Source organism: Mustela putorius, unplaced genomic scaffold (assembly GCF_011764305.1).
Source record: "Mustela putorius furo isolate JIRA1106 unplaced genomic scaffold, ASM1176430v1.1 tig00000095_pilon_pilon_pilon, whole genome shotgun sequence".
Lineage (NCBI taxonomy): Eukaryota > Metazoa > Chordata > Mammalia > Carnivora > Mustelidae > Mustela > Mustela putorius.
Window position 1 is genome coordinate 20,496,209 of NW_025421280.1, and position 20,119 is coordinate 20,516,327.

The following is a 20,119-nucleotide window of genomic DNA, read 5'->3' on the forward strand; positions in this document are numbered from 1 at the left end:
TTGCCATTTAACACGAGTGCAAGAGTTCCTACCAATGGACATGCCCATATATTTGGTACACAATCAGAAAGGTTGTGTCAAAAGCCTTGCTTTCCTTTTTAAATAAGAATAATGTTCCTGTTTTGCACAGCTACAGCCAACTACTATACGAAACAAGACTAATCTCTCCCTATGGACAAAGGTATCTGACTTACAGATGACCAACCAGAAGTCATTTCAGGGACTATTCCTGGCAGGAGTTGAGAATTCCTGGGGTGCAGGGGGCCGGAGGGGTGGGGGTGGGGGTGGGTAATAGGAAGGGCATGTTGGCACTGTAGTATCCTCAAAGACCATGTCTGCTGTAGCTTCCTGGCCCTGGTCTAGGACTGTGGCTACAAAAAAAAAAAAAAACCATTTTGAAATCCCATCTGTCCCCTGACACACACCTTCAGCTGACTTATTAAAGCAGTGGTCAATCGGGAATAATACCCAACAGGTCGGCTGAGAGCTGTCAAAGAAACAGGTCCCTCATTAGGCAACAGGGAGCACATACTAAAGACAAGTCAGGGTTCATCCACCTGTTCATGGAGCTTTGTGCTAAAGATACCTGGGCCCTTCTATCCCCAAACCATCTCAAGCATTACTAGGATGAAAGAGATCTCAATCTCATTAAACACAGAATCAAACAGAGGGTACCCCCAAAAACTTGTCTAAGCTATATGTATCTTGAATCTTGATTACGTTAGCAGTCAAAATGCCCTATAATGTTCTTCCATTATCCCTTTTTTCCCAAGGGGAAAAAAATCAGTGAGAAAGGATTTCTCAAATTCAGTAAAACAATTTGTACAAATGAATTGCCCAACCGCAAGGAGCACCATTTACATCCTAGGCTATGGGTGCCCCCCGCCCCAGGAACCGAGCAGCACACACCACCAGTCTCTCTTTGGGCTCCCCCATGCTCCCATGCAGACAACCAAGGGTGGCCCCTCTCACTTTATTCTTCCTTTATCAAGGACTCCCAGCAGGAATAACTCCCTTGGGACCATGTGCATCCTTCATCTGTATGTCAGCATTCTCTAAGGTCTCAACATACCTTGCAGCACACACAAAAAGCCTTAAGGGGGTTCAGTCCCAGCCAGCCACTGCTACCACAGTCTCGGAAACGGTCCATGAACTGTGTGTACAAATCTCTCTGTATCTTTGAGAGCCGCACCAGGATCACGTTTTCTTCCTTGGCAGGGAGATGAATCTTCAGCACAGTGTGGCCTCTCCTACAAAGGCAGGGATCAGACCTGTCAAGCCTCTGTGGCCAGGATGGGTCAGTGCAGGGAAACAAGAGAACTGCGTTTCTGCCCCACCTCCTCTTGGGGATCTTCACATTCACAGCAGCCTTGCAATAATGAGGATTGGTTTAATGACCATCAGAGGAAACTCATTTTAAGGATAAGAATTAGAGCAAAGAGGACTGGGTGGCAAAGACAGGGAACTTCAGGTTCCTACCCGGATTCAGGGCTATTTCTCTCAGCTTTCTGCACAAATGCCATATTAATAAGGAAAAACAAGGAGACTGCTTTAGACTACCCTAACTATATCTACCAAGATGCTGAAACTGGTGAGGCCATGCTGCTGAGAAGCAGCACTTCTATGCTTCTGCCAAGTCAGCAGAAGGCTAGCTCTCTTTTGCTTCTCAGCAAGTGAGGCAGGTATCTCTAGAAATTTCAAAGATTAACTTCTGAGTGAGGCACTTCTAGGCCAAACTTTCAGAGGACTGAAACAGCAGATATCCATCATTTATGTGCTATTCAGGAAAAGCTATTCACTAAAAGGAAAGTTTTACTATCACCCACTAGAAAGGGACCCTCTTGCTGTAATAGTCCCCCTTTGGGACAGCTCTATGTTCCCATTACACATGATCTCTCGGAGGATTCAGAAGACAGAGCCCTAGGGACAGCTCACCTCTGCACGAACCCCTCCAGAAGGCTGTGCAAGACATGGCTCCGGTAGCGCATCAGGCGGACATCCTGAGGCGTGCTGTCAATACACTGTCCGTTTAGGATGGGGCGCTCAAACATGTTGCTGAACTCCTGCCGGGTGCCGAGGAAGTCTGGGCGCACAAAGTCCACCATGCACCAGTACTCAATGAGGTTGTTCTGCAGGGGGTACCCAGTCAGCACCACCCGACGGCGAGATCGAATGTTCTTCAGGGCCTGTGAGGTGCTGGCCTGGCAGTTTTTGATGCGGTGCCCCTCGTCACAAATCACCACATCAGGGCCAGGGCGGCATAAGGCCTTCTCAAACTCTAGGGAGGGAAGAGGATCCGGAGTCAGAGGGTGAGAGGGCCTGCTCTTAGTCAACAATATGAGAAGTAAGGGTGCACCCTGGAGGAGACAGAAGAAATGAAGGAAGCAGGAAAGCAAGAGTCAGCCCCCATTAGTGAAAGGGAGCCAACCATCCAGGCTCCTGCACATTTGGTGTGACTTGTTAACCTGGACTGATGACTCTTGCCGTAAATACTTCTTTTCCCTCTTTCCTTTTCTTATTTTTTTCTTTTTTTCTGTTAGGCTAAAGGTAAAACACCTTGCCTTCCTAGGGCTTATGCCAACTGAGTGGCAGAGAGCGTGACTTTACAGAGTACCAGACTAGGATTACAGATGGGTCTAGGTGAGACTGATGGGAATCATCCAGACACTGCGGTCAGCCCTCACCCTTGTCAGCGTCGTGAAACCATCTCCAGGCTGGCTGGTGGGGAGTTAGCTAAAGAAAAGAATCTTCCTGGAGTTACCTGCCAGTCACTGCTAAATGGCAAATTCATACCAGCTCTACCACAGAAGGAAACCTAGAACAAACATAATCTACAGATGAAGAGACCTGTAAAATGCAATAGCCTCTGAACCTAAAAAAAACCCTTTTTGTCTCAAATGGGCAAAAACCCCTTAGAAGAGAGAATAGAACTACAACTATGAGAATGGCTTTCACTAAAAAAATGGAGATAAATTCTTTTATAAATTCATAATATTATTAATACTCTGTATGCTAGTGATTTAAATACTGTATAAATATTTTCTTGATGCTATCTCAGAACACCTTTAGGATGAGGCGAGGGGGACCAGCACTCTCCCAACTACTCTGTCAGAGAAACAGAGCCAAATGGGCAGGAGAGTCTCCCTGAGCCAGTCTGTGCATGGCCCACCCAGAATTCCACAGCAGGCAAGGGAAGCAGCAGCTTCTGAGAGCCAGTGGAAGCCACCCCACCTATCTCAGGGACCAGGAATTCTGGCTCATAACAATACAATTCATCGATAATCTTCAAATGTGACTTGGTGCTATTACAAACACTATTTCTTCTTCCTGAAACGCTACCCACTAAGCACTAAGCGCACCCCAGGGACAGGTTCCCACCTCTCCGAAACTCCTGCTGTCGGTCTTCCTCATCCAGATCAATGATGACCGGGTGAGAACGTTTCTTGGTTTTCTTCGATCTACCTGTGGCAAAGGATTTCTTCAGGGTGAGGAGTCTGTACATTTCGTACCCCATCAGCAGCACCCCACCCTCTGACACCCAATCAGCCATCACTTTAGCACGAGCTGCCATTGTCCTGCAAGAGTGAACAGAGAAAAAAATTACTGCTTCCACTGTTCCCCAGAAGAACTGCTCATAATCAGAGCCATGTTGATGTACATGCAATGGCAGCATCGCAATGGTCAGCCAGTTGCCCAAGGACTTTTCTAGTATCCCAGAGATGTTCATGTCACTGAGGATAGACTGGGTCACCAATGACAGCAGAAAAACAGAAATGCAATGGCACAAGGCAAGCAAAAGCGACAACTCCTAGGATGCATGGGTGGCTCAGTCGATTAAGAGTCTGACTTGATTTTGGCTCAGGTCATGGTTTCAGGGTTGTGAGAGCAAACCCCGTGTTGGGCTCCGTGCTGGGCATGAAGCCTGCTTAAGATTCATTCTCTCCCTCTCCCTCCACACCCACCCACCCACCCCTTCCTGGTCTTGTTTAAAAAAAAGAAAAAAAAAGAAGAAGTGACAAATCCCTTGGATATACATGCATGGCTATAATTCTACATTTGAGAGAGAATTTCAAGTTATTCCCATAATAAATACAAGGTAGTAAAAGCAAGGACAATATTCTTCATTTTACCTGCCCGGGCCCTGGTGAGTAAAGAGCCAAGGACAAACCATAAAGGAGAAAGAGCAGCAGAGCCAACATTCAGCATTCAGTGAGTCCCTTCACTCCTAAACAACTAAACCCAGGCTATAATTCATTAACTGCATGTGGACTAACAGTCCTGAAATCCAAGAAACAAGAGCAGGTGATCAGCTACCCAGGGGGCCACTCAGTCTCCTTACTTAGATGTGTGTGAACAAAGATCACAAAAGACAGCCTCTGTAGAAAACAAAGTCTATCTTCTCAATTATCCATGCCAGCAGGGGTGGGGAGAAGAGAACATGGATAGTTGGGTTGAGCCAAGAAATAGCTTTAGAATCTGGGAAATCAAGTTGAATTTATGAAATGAAAAGATAAATAATTTTATTTTGATCTAAAACAAAAGTTTGTACTTTTCAAAGCTTGGAAGTTGTACCATTAAAGTTCAACTGTAGATCAGTGCTGAAAAGAGACTGCTGATTAGGCTTCTAAGAAAGAGAAATATAAAAGATGGACAGTTTCATTTTATCATGTTGAATTTTATTACTGTCCACATGGGAAAAATAGGATGATGTATGCATTTTTAAGGATATAAAGGCATCTTTAAGCAGAATGTAAGGAATTTCCCAGGCTATCTGACTTTACTAAAAAGTCAGTTAGAGAAAAAAATGAGTAACAAGGGGCAGGGGCACATAAAGAAACCAAAAAGAATCTGGGAAGACAGGGTTCATATGCAAATAGACTGCACTGATATCCAGACCCCAGAAAAAAGTCTAAAAGGCAAGGGCAGGGGCGCCTGAGTGGCTCAGTGGGTTAAGCCTCTGCCTTGGCTCAGGTCATGATCTCAGGGTCCTGGGATCAAGCCCCACATCGGGCTGTCTCCTCAGCAGGGCACCTGCTTCCCCCCGCCCTTGCCTCTCTGCCTACTTGTGATCTCTGTGTCAAATAAATACAAAAAATCTTTTAAAAAATTGAAAAAAAAAACCAACAACAATTTAAAAGGAAAAAAAACCCCACAACAATTTAAAACCAAAGAGCAGAAGGTAGGCCACCTACTTGTGCTCATCATTCAAGATGTGAACTTTGAAGAAGCGAGGCTGGACTTCTTCAGGCTTATTGTCAGCTGGAAGGGCTTCAGGAGCTGGAAGCCACATGTTGAACTCTGCCAGCCAATTCTGAAGAGTATTAACCTGGTAAAAAGCCAAGTCCAGGAAGAGAGTTTTAAGAAACAAGCTCAAAGCTGAGCTCACTGAGCTTTTCAGTACCTAGCAAGGCATTAACCCAGAGTTCCTCAGAGGGCTGACTATATAATGCCTTCCCCAATTCTTACCGGCACAATGGCAAGAACAGTTTTGGCTGGCGTGTGGCGGAAGAGGACATCGATGAAGGATATCACTTGCAAAGTTTTCCCCAGACCCATGCTGTGTGCCAGGATACAACCAAAGCCACTACTGGTCTTAAACCTCTCCAGGGATTCAACCAGGTTATCATACAGGAACCGGATCCCACCAATCTGACAAGGGACAAACACAGGCAATAGTTAAAGGAGCTGGCAAAGACCAGAGCTTTACAGATGCCTCAGTGGCTCAGTTGGTTAAGCAACTGCCTTTGACTCAGGTCATGATCCTGGAGTCTGGGACTGAGTACCACATCTGGCTCCCTGCTCAGCGGGGAGTCTGCTTCTCCCTCTGACCCTCTCCCCTCTCATGCTCTCTCTCTTTCATTCTCTCAAATAAATAAATAGAATCTTAAAAAAAAAAAAAAAAAAAGACCATGGTTTTAGTTTCATTCATCCTGGAGTTAGTGAGAATTAAATAAATGAGCAGACACCACACCAGACAGTTGTGGATGGCTACGAAGTTTCCCTGTACCCTGCCTAGTCTATTGGCTGGTGACAGTCTTCCTAGAGAAAACAGAAAATCATTCACCTTGTACAATGACAAGTAGTACCAAATTCTTGACAGGGTCTCTCACTCAGTCCCTGGTTGCTTACCTAGCCCATTCCATGAGGAGCAGTTCTTATTAAGAGTTCTTGTGTTGAGTCAACCTCTGTCTTCAAGGAACTTCCACTCACTGGTTTGGTTCAGGGCTCTGGGTCAACACAAACTACTCTGTTCCCTCCTATCAGAAAGTTGCTCAGACTTCTGACTCTTAAATCTCTTCTGGAACTACTTCCAGAATCAAATCAATTCCTAATTAAAGCACTTCCCTCCAGACAGCATCTCAATCAGTCTTGCAGCTCTCACAGAGGAAGCTCAAGATCATTAAACCAAGAGATGTAGCACCTTCTACACAACAGGGCAAACGTAAGGCTTGGCCTTCCCATTCATCAGAAACTGGGGTGCCTGGGTGATTCATTCGTTAAGTGTCTGCCTTTGGCTCAGGTCATGATCCCAGGGCCCTGGGACTGAACCCCGCATAGGGCTCTCTGCTCAGTGTGAAGCCCGCTTTTCCTTCTCCCACTCTCCCTGCTTATGTTCCCTTTCTCTCTGTCAAATAAACAAGTAAAATATTTTTTTAAAAGAAAGGAAGAAAAAAGAAAAAGAGAAATTTGAAACATCAAATTCTAGGAGGAAGGATCGGGCCTTTCCAATTTTCCAATCGAGGCTCTAGGTACCGTACAAGTACTTCACAGGCTGTGATGCTAAAAACCACCAGCAGGTGATGCTCTCAGCAAGGAAGCTGAAAGGAAACAAAGAGGAGCGTCAAGATTTGTGGTACCTGATGAGGTTTCACTGCCCGTGCCAACTGCGGGGCCAGGAAGACATTCTCCTCCTCTGGAGGGTGGTTCAGGTTGACGAGGACCCGCCCCAGAGCATCACGCTGGTTTAAGATGTCATTCACATGGGTGCCACCCTTCTCCTCTTCCTCATCCTCCTCACTGACAGACTCACTGCTGTCCACAATGTGCAGAGTGTCCTCCTCTCCAGAGCTCAGTTCAATAACTTCTGAGACAGCCAACAAAACAGAACAAAAACCCAGGGAGCGGAGATAATTTACTGCTCATCACTAAAGCATTACAGCATGGCAAAAAAGTTACAACTTGTCATCACTTGTAAAGTTTTGAGTTTTATTATTTCCCTCTTCCAGCTTCAAGTTAAGACAAGGGAAAACCCTGCATTTACAAGGAGACTCAGGGACATTTGTCACAGTCAGACCCCAAACCCAATGGGGAAGGACTGATTTCTATTCAGAGGTACAGCCAATTGCTCAGGGTGGGCACTAAGTCGGGAGGAAGTGGAGGCACCTCTGGCTCAACCTTACCATCTCGACTGCTTTTTTCATCCTCACTGCCACTGCTGCTGTCCAAACAAATGACTTCCTGGGCAAGGACCCGAGGAGGCAGTTGGGGACCATCGCTTGCTCTTAAGACAATTTCCTCTAGGGAAGAAAAGATGGAAGGGAATGTCAAAAACCACACTTAGCTCAGACCTAGCTTCCAAATGACTTAACAGCCTTCTTCCTTTGTTGCCCTCAAAAGAACTACCCCCTGAGGAGCAAAGTAGAGGGGTGTCTCAAATATTTCAGTCCCCTTTCAAACTTCCCTTATCTTTACTGGTTCTTTTCTCCTAGCACCCACCTGACCACTAAAAAAGATCCTAATCCCTTGGTATGTTAAGATTCAAAGTTATGAGAGTAAAGATTTAAATAATATCTGAGGAGTATATTAAAAACACACACATGCACTTTTTTTTTTTTTTAAAGTACAGTCCATGCTCAAAGTGGGGCCTGGACTCACAACCTTGAGATTAAGAGTCCCATGCTCTACCCACTAAGCCAGCCAGGACCCCTGAGGGGTACATTTTTACCCATCTTAACCTTTTAGATGTTTCTAATCATGTGCTCCTAAGAAACTAAATGACTAAAAAATATTCTAGACAGGCCACAGTCTCATTTCAGATCCACACTTCTGTGTGTGCCCAAGGCCTCTTCTCCCTACACTTACCGCCACTTTCACTGCTTACCCGGAAGGAACTCCAGGGGAACTGTAGGAATGGGGGCCGCGTAATCCTTCCTCTGTTGCTCCAAGCGTTTCCTTCTTTCCAACTCCTCCTGTTGTGCTGCTTTGGTAACTGGCTCCAACTGATCCTCTCGGAGCAGCTTTCTAAACATTACAAGAGTGAGCACTTGGATTGGCTTGAGATCTGGGCAACGTAATGTCAAGCTAAAGAGTTCACTGCTGACCTCACAGATCTGAGGCATGAGGAAAAGAAGCCCCATCAGTCCCACACATCCATGCAAAAGGTAAGGTAAAAAAAAAAAAAAAAAAAAGTGGGAGGGACTTCCAGGCTCAGGTGATTCTGGGCTAACATTTTTTCATATTATTTAACTTTCTACGACAAGTCCCTGAAAACTCATCTTTGCACACGACAGATCAAGAATAAAACAGAGTAATCTGTGATTTATCAAGCTGAAAAATAGTATTAAAAAATAGAGTTGTTATCTGGGAAAGTAGGATTATAGATGATTCTGCATCTTTATTTCCCAGAGTCTGAGTAAAATTTTTAAGCTATCATTACATTCAAAAACAAAAAAAGATGAGGGTAGGAGAAGAAAAAGATCTCATTGATCTCCTTTCAATGGGAAAAGAAGGGCTATGACAGAAGGAAGGGCTGCGGGGGATTTAGACAGTTAAGGAAGCTCACATCTTCCATTCACTTAGCTCAAGGAAAAAACCCTGCTTTGGACCAGAGAGTTTCCTGCCAACTGAAGTTGAGCTCTAGGAAAATGAGAATTCAACTTCTTTGATCTCCTCCTGTTTAGAAACATAAGGGAACGTAAGGGGAAAATAACGGAAAAAACAAGAGCACTCTCTCATACTTGGGCTGCCCCCAGGGTCTCCAAAGAGTAGGAAACTCCCCAGCATAGCCTGAGCGCCCGCCACATTTGCCCCACAATGTCTGACAGCCTGGGGTGGTCCTGAAATGCATCTCCACTATTAATTGGGGCACACAGCTTACACTTTTCTTCTTTGGAAAGGGGACCCTCCTGCTCAAACCAGTGCTGCTAGTGACAGCCTTCAAATGAAGATAATACCTCTCCTCCTTCCCTTCGCCTCTCACCCTGAGCACAACTCACCGTATGTTTCTCCTCATATGGGAGGGCTTCTGAGCTCTCTTCTTTTTGGGGTCCTCGGAGGCTAGGCTCTTGCCTTGGGGGCGCCTAAGCTGCTCTGAAGGCTCAGACTGAGATGAGGTAGTTGAAGTGCACCGCGGTGGCCGCTGCCCATCTTCCTCCAGCTGGGCACATTCAGTGCCACACATGTCTTCCAGGGATGGGTCTGAAAAGACAAGGAGACAGAGGTACAGGGACTAACCGTTACGGGGAGAAAATTGGGTTTTGACGCAGGCACACCTGGGTTCAAATCTCAATTGAACAACTTATTAACTGGTAAGCTAAAGCAAGTGACTTACGGCTCTTTGAATCTCAGTGGACTGATCTATAAAATGAGAACAGTGATGCCTACATTTCAGAGTTGCTATGAGGACTAAATCATGTCTTCATGTATGTGCATGTGCATGTGTGCATGTCTAGAACCAAGCCTGCTCCAGGGCAGGCTCACAACAAATAACAGCCATCACTCTTGCTAAATTTAGCACTCTGATCAGAGTGAGGAAGCTTCATGGCCTCAGAATGCTCTGAAAGAGACAAGAGGTTCCAAGTACAGCTCACACTCACTTGTGTCTCATCTGCCAACAAAGGGAATATTCCTCCTTTTGATGTCTTAAAGTGTTCACTCCTTCAATTCACTGGCCAGTCAATGAGGGCTTACAACATGGCAAACACTGTCCAAGATGCTTCAAGGAATGTTTATATGACTTCCTCCTTGCAAAGAGTTTGTTTTCTAGACATAATAAAGCAAGGTGTGCTAAACACCACAGGAAGGGCAGGTTAACTGATCTAAAGAAGTTAAAAATATAAGACATCATTTTTTGAGCCAGAGATAATTAGCTAAATGCAGAATAATTGCCTTAGGGTCACAGGAATATGAAAGACAATACTTTGTGGTGTCATCACACAAGGAATTACATGAGAAGTGAAATATGCGTGAAGCCTTGAAAAGTGAGAATGTCTAAAAGGTACTGCGCCTTGAGGGAGGGGAGAAAAGGAGGAAATTTCTGGCAGAGGAATGTCATTTGTGGCATGAAACATTGACAACGACTAGGGCTGGCGTAGGAGAGTCCATGTGCATACCTGTCTTCCTCAGTCTGCTGAGCAACATTCTGTTTACAAGATGGGCAACCTTTGTCAATCACATAGATCATAAGCTTGTCTCCAAATCCACCAGAGCTCCCAGATACAAGAAGTATACAACTAAAAAGTCTTTCCCAAAGGTAAGAGCAATTGAAAGCTAGAACATAAATGCTATAACTGAGATGCGCTGATCAATGCCACTTGGATCTCAGGCAGGAAGGACTCAGGAAGTCTGGGTTTTTGGTGGGATAATTTTTGTTTGTTTTTAACTAAACTTTAAAGATGTGCTTATTTATTTTAGAAAGAGAAAACATGAGTCAGGGCGCAGAGGCAGAGGGAGAGAGACTTTCAAGCAGACTCCACTCTGAGCACGGAGCCCGATGTGGGGCTTGATCCTATGACCCAAGATCACGACCTGAGCTGAAGTCAAGAGCTGGATGCTCCCCCAAGCACACCACCCAGGCACCCTATGCTGTTAACTCAACTTTAAACTTTATTTGGGTTTCACCAGTTTTCCACTAATGTCCTTTTTCTGCGACAGGATTCCATCCAGGATATCATAATTGTATCTAGCTCTCATGCCTCAGTCTCTCTGAACTGTGGCAGTTTCTCTTCTTGTCTTTCACAACCTTGACAGTTTTTTTGAAAAGTACTGGTCAGGTGTTTTGCAGACTGTCCCCTAATTTGAGCATCAGATGTATTCTCATAATGAGAATGGAGTTATGGTTTGTGGGGGAAGAATACTGTAGAAGTAAAGGAAAGGAAAGAAGAAGATGAGAAGGATACTTATCACATCTTATCAGGATACATGCTATCATGTATCATATTACTGGTGTTATTAACCTTAATCACTTGTTTGAAGTGGTGTCTGCCAGATTTTTCCACTATAAAATCACTATTTTCCCTTTTCCATATTTTAGAAGCAAATCACTAAGCCCAGGCACATTCAAGGGAAAGAGAATTAAGCACTATTTCCTGAGAGGGGGCATCAGAGTATTTCTGGACATACATCAAAATACATGCAAATATTTGGGGTGGTAGAGGGCTGTGAGGCTTTGAGAATGCAAATATCCAGTTTCTTAAAATTTACCCACTCGTTTTAAATCCATCAGTGGATCTTACCTTGAGAAATTATTACTGTGGTGTTCTAATAGTGGTTTTCTATTTCCCTCTACACGTCAACATTCATTATTTGGAATTCTTCTGTAAGGAAGATCTGTCCCTTCTCCCTCATTTATATATTCAACATTTATTTATAAATAAATCAATATTTATATCAATATATAAATATTTATTTATATCAGTATGGACTCAGGTGCCAATGGGGTAAGAAAAACTGAACACTGTAGGCTTTGGTAAAGGGAGACAGTGTTGCCATAGACTTCAGTGAGTGAACCAGTAAGCCAATGTCCCCAAACAAAAAGACAAGACATATCATGAGTCATCATTGTATGCACCTAATCACCAAAAATAACATATCATCAGCCAGTGGCGAAGTCACAAAATCATAAGTGCCCCCCCCCCAAAAAATCGCAAGTGTTCCAGATACTCCATCACTGCTTATCTTCTGTGGCTTGGCATATAGCCCCTATTGCCATTGTGGGTTCCTTATGGTCTCTTTTACGTGGATGTCAGGTTCTATAACAGCATGGAGTTGGGAACTAACATTTCCTAAGAGATAACTAAGCATAGAGTTCATTATGGACACAGAAATCAGTCTTCTGGGGTGTGAACACCTGCTGTCTCTTACCTGCTCCTCAATTATAAAAAGGGAGTAACAACTGTCATGCTATTCCTCAGCCTGATAGTTGAGAAGGTGGTTATGTGAGAGAGCCTAGACGATGTACTGGAACTATGTTCGGCACATAGTAAACACCATATAAAACAGCTGCTGCTTTTCCTAGGACTACTCCCATTCCGGCTACAAGGAATGGGTTTGGTTTCTTATCTGGTTTCTTATCTCCTTTCTTATGATAATGGCAAGGTGAATTTTGCTCCCCTCATTCTAAATTTGAGAAACCAAAGCCCTAAAAAGTTTAAAAAAAAGAAAGAAAGAAAGAAATAGCTTGCCTGTGGGTATATAGGAAACAAGCAGGAAAACAGAAGCAGAGAGTTAACAGAATAAGTTTCATGGTCAGGCAATGTCAGGCTAGTGTTGAATCCTGGCTCTGTCACTTACTAGCTCTTTGCTCATGGATTCAACTTTTCTGAGCCACAGTTCCCCACATCTGTAAAATGGGGATGTCAAAAGCTCTTTTAGGGAAAATGTTCTTCTTTAAACCCAGGTCCTGCCACACTCTGTGGAACTTCATACTCCTGACTACACTGAACAGTCCAGGAGCAAACAAAGCAACAGGGCTTAGTCAGCCATGCTGGGGAGCAGTATCTACTTCTGTGGAAAATTCAAGCCTTAACTGTATATCTTACTAAAAGATCAGAAATAAGAAAGCAAAAGGAGATGCAGAAATGATACAACCAGCATTGTTCTCACAAAATGAGTGTTTCTTACAAATACACATTTGCATGTGTGAACACATGTATATACACACACACACAATCCCAGCCACATGAGACTGTAGACCACATCTTCATTCTAAATCTCCACATAAGACTACCACAAACTAGCCACTGCTGCCTCTCCTGCCACTTGCCTTTTAGTTTAGCCCAACACACATAGGAGCATTTAATTACCAGGCCCTGAGGGACGCCTGGGTGGCTCAGTTGGTTGGACGACTGCCTTCGGCTCAGGTCATGATCCCAGAGTCCTGGGATCGAGTCCCGCATCAGGCTCCCAGCTCCATGGGAAGTCTGCTTCGCTCTCTGACCTTCTCCTAGCTTATGCTTTCTCTCACTGTTTCTCTCTCAAATAAATAAATAAAATCTTTAAAAAAAAAATAAAAAAAAATAATTACCAGGCCCTGTACCAAGGCACAATGGAATGGTCCAGATGGGGAAACATGTGAGGTAAGCACCTAACAGCAACAACACTTGGGGAAAGGATACCCAATCCAGTCTTGCCCAAGGGCTGGGTAAGGGGTGCAGGGTGCTTCCTTGCAATAGATGAAACCTGGGTTTAATCTAGTATAATAAGTAGGTACCAGGACGCCTGGGTGGCTCAGTTGGTTAAGCAGCTGCCTTCGGCTCAGGTCATGATTCCAAGGTCCTGGGATCGAGTCCCGCATTGGGCTCCTTGCTCGGCAGGGAGCCTGCCTCTCTCGCTGCCTCTGCCTGCCTCTCTGCCTGCTTGTGTGTACTCTCTCTCTCTATCTCTGGCAAATAAATAAAATCTTAAAAAAAAAAAATAAGTAGGTACCAACTAGTAAAGGGAAAGAAAGAACATTCTAGGCAGATATAGGAACATAAGCAAAAGGAATGGATACTTTAGACAAGGAGGAATAGTTGGGAAAATACAGGCAGTTCAATACTGGCTAAAATTAGGCAAATCAGCAGCAAGAAGGGCCTTCTGACCCAACAACCATTCCCTGTCTCTCCCCAGGAGCCCCTCAACCAAGGCAGACTGAGGTGTAGACTCAAGATCCTTCCTAGATGCTGGCACAGATGTCAACCCCTGTCCCAGGACTACTTCCAAGGCCCTTTCTTCCTAGCCTTCTACATTCTATTGACAACTGTTTGGGCAGGGAGAGGAAGCTAATGTGGCCAATGTAAAATGTGGGGCTGGAGGGGGATAGTGGGTATGGACATGTGTGCACAAATGCACACGCACTCACATCTGAGTACCAGGGGTGATTCACTCTCCTGCAGCAGCAGTGGAAGTAGCTCCCTTGGCCCTCACACTGAGAGACGACTGGAAGTTTTTAGGTATCTACCTAAAACCTAAATCTACCTGCTTTTCGAAGAGCAAAGGGGAACTAGCTAAGAGAGGCACCAAACAAGAAATGTTCGTAAGGGGACAAGGCAATACCACTAACAGAAGCAAGAGATTAAAACATCACAGCCCCTTCTCCGTCACCACAGGATCCACAGCAGGCCTTTTACAAAGGCCTCTCAAAGACACCAAGCATTTGGGGTGACAAGAAGCACTGGGAATGCAACATGAGCCTTGGCTTGTGGACATCTTCCACCCACTGAGAACGTAAGGTGCTTACTGCCTGTGTGTCCAGCCAGACATGAGAACTGAAAGAGAAGCTCCAAAAGAGCTGCAAGTCTGACTGGCTACCTTCCCCTCAAACGGTCCTCTCCTATTTCCACCTGAAGCACCGTAAAAGGAAAGGTCAGCAACTCTGTTTTCCTTAAGAACTACCACCACTGCTTCACGGCCCCCACGCCTCCAAAGAACTAAACTTCCATGGCATTGTCACATAATATTACTGGCACCTCTCTCCTAACTCACAGCCCTCAATTCTTCGCTCCTAAAGGGGAAGGCTATCACATTCTTCCTCCCAAAGGAAGATGTGGCTGGAGAGCAGAGTCCCTAAGAGGGGTCATCTCTTGCTAAATGGCTACTTCCACCAAAACTGCAGCTTGCCCTACACAATTACACTTGAGGCTGGGTTGGCACACTTCAGCTTGGTGTTTTGCTAGGTCCTCTGACCTGGTTCTGATAATGAAATTTGATGTTCTCCTGGCCTGAAGGCCTTTTGTTTCTATTTCACAAGCATATTTATTGAGTAACCACTTGGAGGAACTGTTGGAAGCAAGGTTAGCAAGTAGGCAGAGAGGACAGAGTCAGAGTATACAGGGGAAGATAAAGGGTCTGAACTTGATCTACTGGGTACTGGGAATTTGTTGCCAACTGCTCTACCTCCTTTTTCTGGTTTCTGCCTTGGAGAGTGTGATGTTTCTGGGAGGAGGAAGAAAAGAATCTGATAACCTTTTAGTATTACAGACAAATTCACAATCAAACATTCCAACTTATAAAGTCTAGCCTTGAATTCCTGTCTGACCCAGCGTTGAATGTGGCCCAGTACAGTAGCAATTTTTAAATGATTATAGTATATACAATTCTTACATACACTTAGTTCAGACACAGGTTTCCCCTTTACACAGAGGCTTTAGGTCTAAACCAGCTCCTTACCAACCAGTATTCTTTTAATTAATCTTCAGCTTCTGGATTCAACAACTACTGTTTACTTGTTAAAGGGCTTTAGTTTATAGATGTACTAATATTTCAAGTTTGTTGTCATGTAAGTTAATGTCTTACAAGTGCTTCATTGCTGCTTCATGATGCTTATTATGAACTTTCTGGTTTTTACATAACATTATAATATAGACCACATCTTAAACTATTCTTAAACTATTATTTCAAAATTTCTATAACTAATTCTTCCCCAATTCAAAATGTGACTTTCCATTGCATGCTCTTTTTTATCTTCTGAAAAATGAACCATATGAATTTACAACCTATTATCAAAATCATTAATTTAACTTTCAAAGACAGTCCTCCCCAAAATTCTAGAATATAATCCACCAAACGCCGCTTAAGAAAAAGAGAAAAGGATCAAAAAGGAGGTAGAGACATGTGGCTTAAAAGTAAATGATTATTACCACCCAAATTCAGGATCATAGAATCATATCTGGTCGCAAATACCTCTGAACTTTCCCCTTCACGTGAGCCAGTTGTGCACAGAGTTATATAAACACCAACAAAAACTTACATAAGCTTCTCAGGAATGAGTTATGAACATCATCACGACAAATATGACTAGGCAACGAGGAACAATGCCAAGAAAAATCTCTATGTTTCACTCATTGGGGGTATAAGGTACACTTTCAGGGGCCTCTCTTTTCTTCCCACCCAATCCCAACTATACAAACAAAGCTCAGTGAATTCCAAGTCTTACCACATGGTGCCTGATGTGATGCAAAAGGATGTATACACCACAACTATTATGTGCGTGTGCCAAAACATTACTTGAATCTCAACACACCTTGAGATCTCACTACTGGTTTGCAAAAATACAGGGAAGAAGGACCATGTAGACAGACTGGAGTGGCAAGTCTGGAGATGACGGACACTCTGTTCTGAGGAATGACCAGCAGTGTGATGGAGCAGGCCAGGGACTGCTTACACCTGTGATAGACTACAGGATGGCATGTACCAGAGGTGGAAGTCCAAGTCAAACACAGAAGGACAGCCCCCCTGGGAAGCCAAGAGTGTCAACTGAACCCAAAGCAATTTCAGCAGCAGCCAGTACCTATGGTGGATTTCCAGGCAAACTGAGGCCTTCTTAGCTGAGACACCAAGATGTGGTAAAAGCAGTATTAGAACATCCAGATGGCTGATTTCCAAGCAAAAAACCAGAGGATAATGTATTGATGTATCTGAATCAGCTAACAATGTAATAAAGATAATATCCATGATTTTTAGAAAACAAAAGAATTATGTTAAATTTGTTAAGCAAGACCACAAGGATGCAATCGGCAAAATCTAGAAATGTATGAAACCAGAGTAACAAGTGAATTCTTTTCTTCTGAAATAAATTGCAGGAAAAAAAAAACACCAAAAAGAGGTAGGAAAAACTCAGATTAAAGAGATTTGAAAGACAAATGAACTAAATGTGGGATTTATAGGGATTTTAATGAAATAACAGTAAAAATAATCTTTAAAAGATAATCAGGGATTATCCACACATATTTCATGATATAAGGAATTATTGATTCAAAATACTGAGGTGTGATAATGGTATTGTGTTTATTTTTGTTTTTGCTTTTAGGACTTTAATGCTAGAAGATAGAGTGAAAACACTCTGAAGTTTACAGATAAAAGGTTACAACTTTAAGGATCTAATTCCAAATAATCCAAGGCGGGGAGGAACAAATGAAACCAGACTAGCCTTGTATTTACAACTATTGAAGAGAATACTGGGAATACAGGGTTCATTTTACTACTCTTTTTCTATTCTTTTGAGATTTTCCAGAATAAAACTTCACGACTGTTTTAATTTTAGAAGTCTTAACAGAAGATAAAATATAATAAGCACGAATCTCTAAACTATTTAGATCCCAACTTTTCCACATTTCTTAATAAATATGCACATATATTGCACCAGTAACCAATGAATACACATCATTTTGTGTTCTGTTTTGGCCACATGTTACATACATATAAATATTTCTTTGACATAGTGACATAGTCCACATAACTCATCATTTTAATGAAAGGTATCAGTGTATCACAGAATGCTTTGTCAGACTATTTCTTAGTTTTTATTTTTATCTATAGTGGCATAAACATCTTTTACAAATTATTTTTCCCTTTAATTTAATTATTTGCGGTACAATCCACTACAGCTGGGAAAATGAGCAAAGAGTTTAAATATTCCAATATTGGTAAACTTTTTCTATAAAAACCCTGATAGTAAATACTTCAGGTTTTGTGGGTCACAGGTCTCTGTTAAAACTACTCAACTTTACCAGAGCAGCTCAAAAGCAGCCATACATAAACATATAAGTGAACAAGAACAGCTGTGTTCCAGCACAATTCTGTTTGCAGAAACAATTCTGAAAAAGAACAAGGGAGGACACACACTTCCTGATTTCAAAACTTACTATGAAGCTACTATAATCAAAACAATGTGGAACAGGCATAAAGACAGCCATATAGACAACTGAAATGGGACAGAGAGCACAGAAATAAACCCTCACATATATGGTCAAAGGATTTTCAACCAGAGTACCAATACCATTCACAGGAAAAGGACAGTCATCTCAGTAAGCAGTGCTGGGAAAGTCAAATACCCACATGCAAAGGAATGAAATTGGACCCTTACTCTATACCATATACAAAAATTAACTAAAAAATGGATCAAAGAGTTCAGAGTTTCAATATAGGATGATGAAAAAGTTTTGGTGATGGATAGTGGTGACAGTTGCAGAACAATGTAAATTTATTTAAGCCACTAAATTCTACACCTTAATATGGCTAAAATAGGGTGCCTAGGTGGCTTAGTCAGTTGTTCATCCTACTCTTGATCTCAGCTCTGGTCTTGATCTCCGGGTCATGAGTTCAAGCCCTGTGTTGGGCTCCACGCTAGGCATAAAGCCTACTTAAAAAATACAAAATTAAAATGGCTAAAATGGTAAATTTTTTAAAAATATTTTTATTTATTTATTTGACAGATCACAAGTAGGCAGAGAGGCAAGCGGGGCAGGGTGGTGGGAAGAGCAGGATCCCCGTTGAGCAGAGAGCCCAATGCAGGGCTCAATCCCAGGACCCTGAGATCATGACCTGAGCTGAAGGAAGCAGCTTAACCCACTAAGCCACCCAGGTGCCCCTAAAATGGTAAATTTTATGTTATACATATTTTAGCACAGTTGGCTTAGTCATTATGCTAAGTTAAAGAAGTCTGACACAAAAGGCCTCATATTGTAAAATAATGTATAAATTCCATTTATAGAAATGTCCAGAACAAGTAAATCTCTACAGACAGAAGTAGGCTAGTCATTGCCAGGGACTGAGAGAGAGGATAACAAGAGTGACTGCTTATGGATAAAGGGGTTTTGGGGTAATGAAAAATGTTCTGAAATTAAAGTGGTGATGATTCAACAACCTTGATATATTAAAAATCATTGAATTATACACTTCAAAATGGTGATTTATACCTCTATACAAATATATACTTTTTTTTTTTAATTTGACAGACAAAGATCACAAGTAGGCAGAGGGCAGAGAGGCAGGCAAAGAGAGAGGGGGAAGCAGGCTCCCTGCTGAGCAGAGAGCCCGATGTGGGGCTCGATCCCAGAATCCTGGGATCATGACCTGAGCCGAAAGCAGGGCTTTAACCCACTGAGCCACCCAGGCGCCCCTATATACATATTTTTAAATGTTGGCTTGGTGCTTCCCCTTCCAGCAAAGGTGGAATAGCTTGAGGCAAACCAATACTTGCACTATGAACAGCTAGAAATATGTTATCAAATTTAAAAATCACCACCACAACAAAGTCTTTTGAAGGCTGAAGAGATGCTGAAAGGACCAGAAGTAGAAGGGACAAGATTCCAAGAAAGGGAAATCAAGAAGAGATGAGCCAGCATTCTACTGCCATTCATTCCCCTCTTCCACCAAGTCTGGTTGCCAGAACAAGGTGAGAGTCACCTAAACAGAAGGCTGTTAATAAGAAGCAAAGAAACCAGAAGAACTTTTGGCAATTTCATTGGACTAAAATGACAAAACTTGAAGACATGAGGGACCATCAGCCTGGTAAAATGGGAAAGGCAGAACTGAGCCAAAAATTCAGTTTATTTCCATTCAAGTCATTTACTTCATTCTAAAGCTGAGTGAGATGGGAAGTTGAAAAGCTAAGAATAAAAGCACTGAAAAGTAGAACTGATGTTTCTGTAATCTTGAGGTGCAGAGAAGATAAGGATTAGAATTTAGGAACCATCAGAGCAGATGGGCCCAGTGAACATCCAGACTCTCAGTTGGAACTTACAGGATGGCCACACTCTAGAAACAGGGGTGTACAAGAAGTAAACAAAATCTCTTAAACTATGATCAGCATTTATTCAGCTTTATCCTGATGGATTAAGGAGAGGAAAAAGAAACCCTCTCTAAAGATACTATCTATAGTCTCTATAAGTTTTTATATATACTGTCCAGCATTCAATGAAAAATTACCAGCTATGCCAGGAGACAAAATCAAATGATCCAAAACTAAGAGGGACAGGCAACAGAACCAGAATCACTGGTGATCTAGATACTACAAAATAAGAAACTGATAAAACATGTTAAAAAAAAAAAAAAAGAAAGAAAGAAAGAAAGAAAAGAAAAGAAATGGAGAAAATAAATGAAAGGATAATGTCACCAGATAATCAGAATATATATTAATCAA

General features: G+C 42.8%; 1 protein-coding gene and 1 pseudogene across 7 annotated transcripts in view; one reads left to right on the forward strand and one right to left on the reverse strand.

Moving 5' to 3' along the window:
* Positions 1 to 20,119, reverse strand: part of RAD54L2 (RAD54 like 2) — a 115,958-nt gene that overhangs the window by 21,034 nt on the left and 74,805 nt on the right. For 6 of the 7 annotated variants that reach the window (XM_004780112.3, XM_004780113.3, XM_045079362.1 and 3 more), the window contains 9 exons: positions 9,216 to 9,417; positions 8,102 to 8,241; positions 7,401 to 7,517; positions 6,858 to 7,084; positions 5,467 to 5,649; positions 5,193 to 5,326; positions 3,379 to 3,575; positions 1,936 to 2,278; positions 1,073 to 1,250 (listed from right to left, as the gene is read on the reverse strand). In XM_004780112.3, the coding sequence (XP_004780169.1) occupies positions 1,073 to 1,250; positions 1,936 to 2,278; positions 3,379 to 3,575; positions 5,193 to 5,326; positions 5,467 to 5,649; positions 6,858 to 7,084; positions 7,401 to 7,517; positions 8,102 to 8,241; positions 9,216 to 9,417 (1,721 nt within the window). The remainder of the gene's footprint in view (positions 1 to 1,072; positions 1,251 to 1,935; positions 2,279 to 3,378; positions 3,576 to 5,192; positions 5,327 to 5,466; positions 5,650 to 6,857; positions 7,085 to 7,400; positions 7,518 to 8,101; positions 8,242 to 9,215; positions 9,418 to 20,119) is intronic. The other variant, XM_045079365.1, reaches the window with a different exon arrangement.
* On the forward strand, positions 16,336 to 17,013 carry LOC123391265 (annotated as a pseudogene).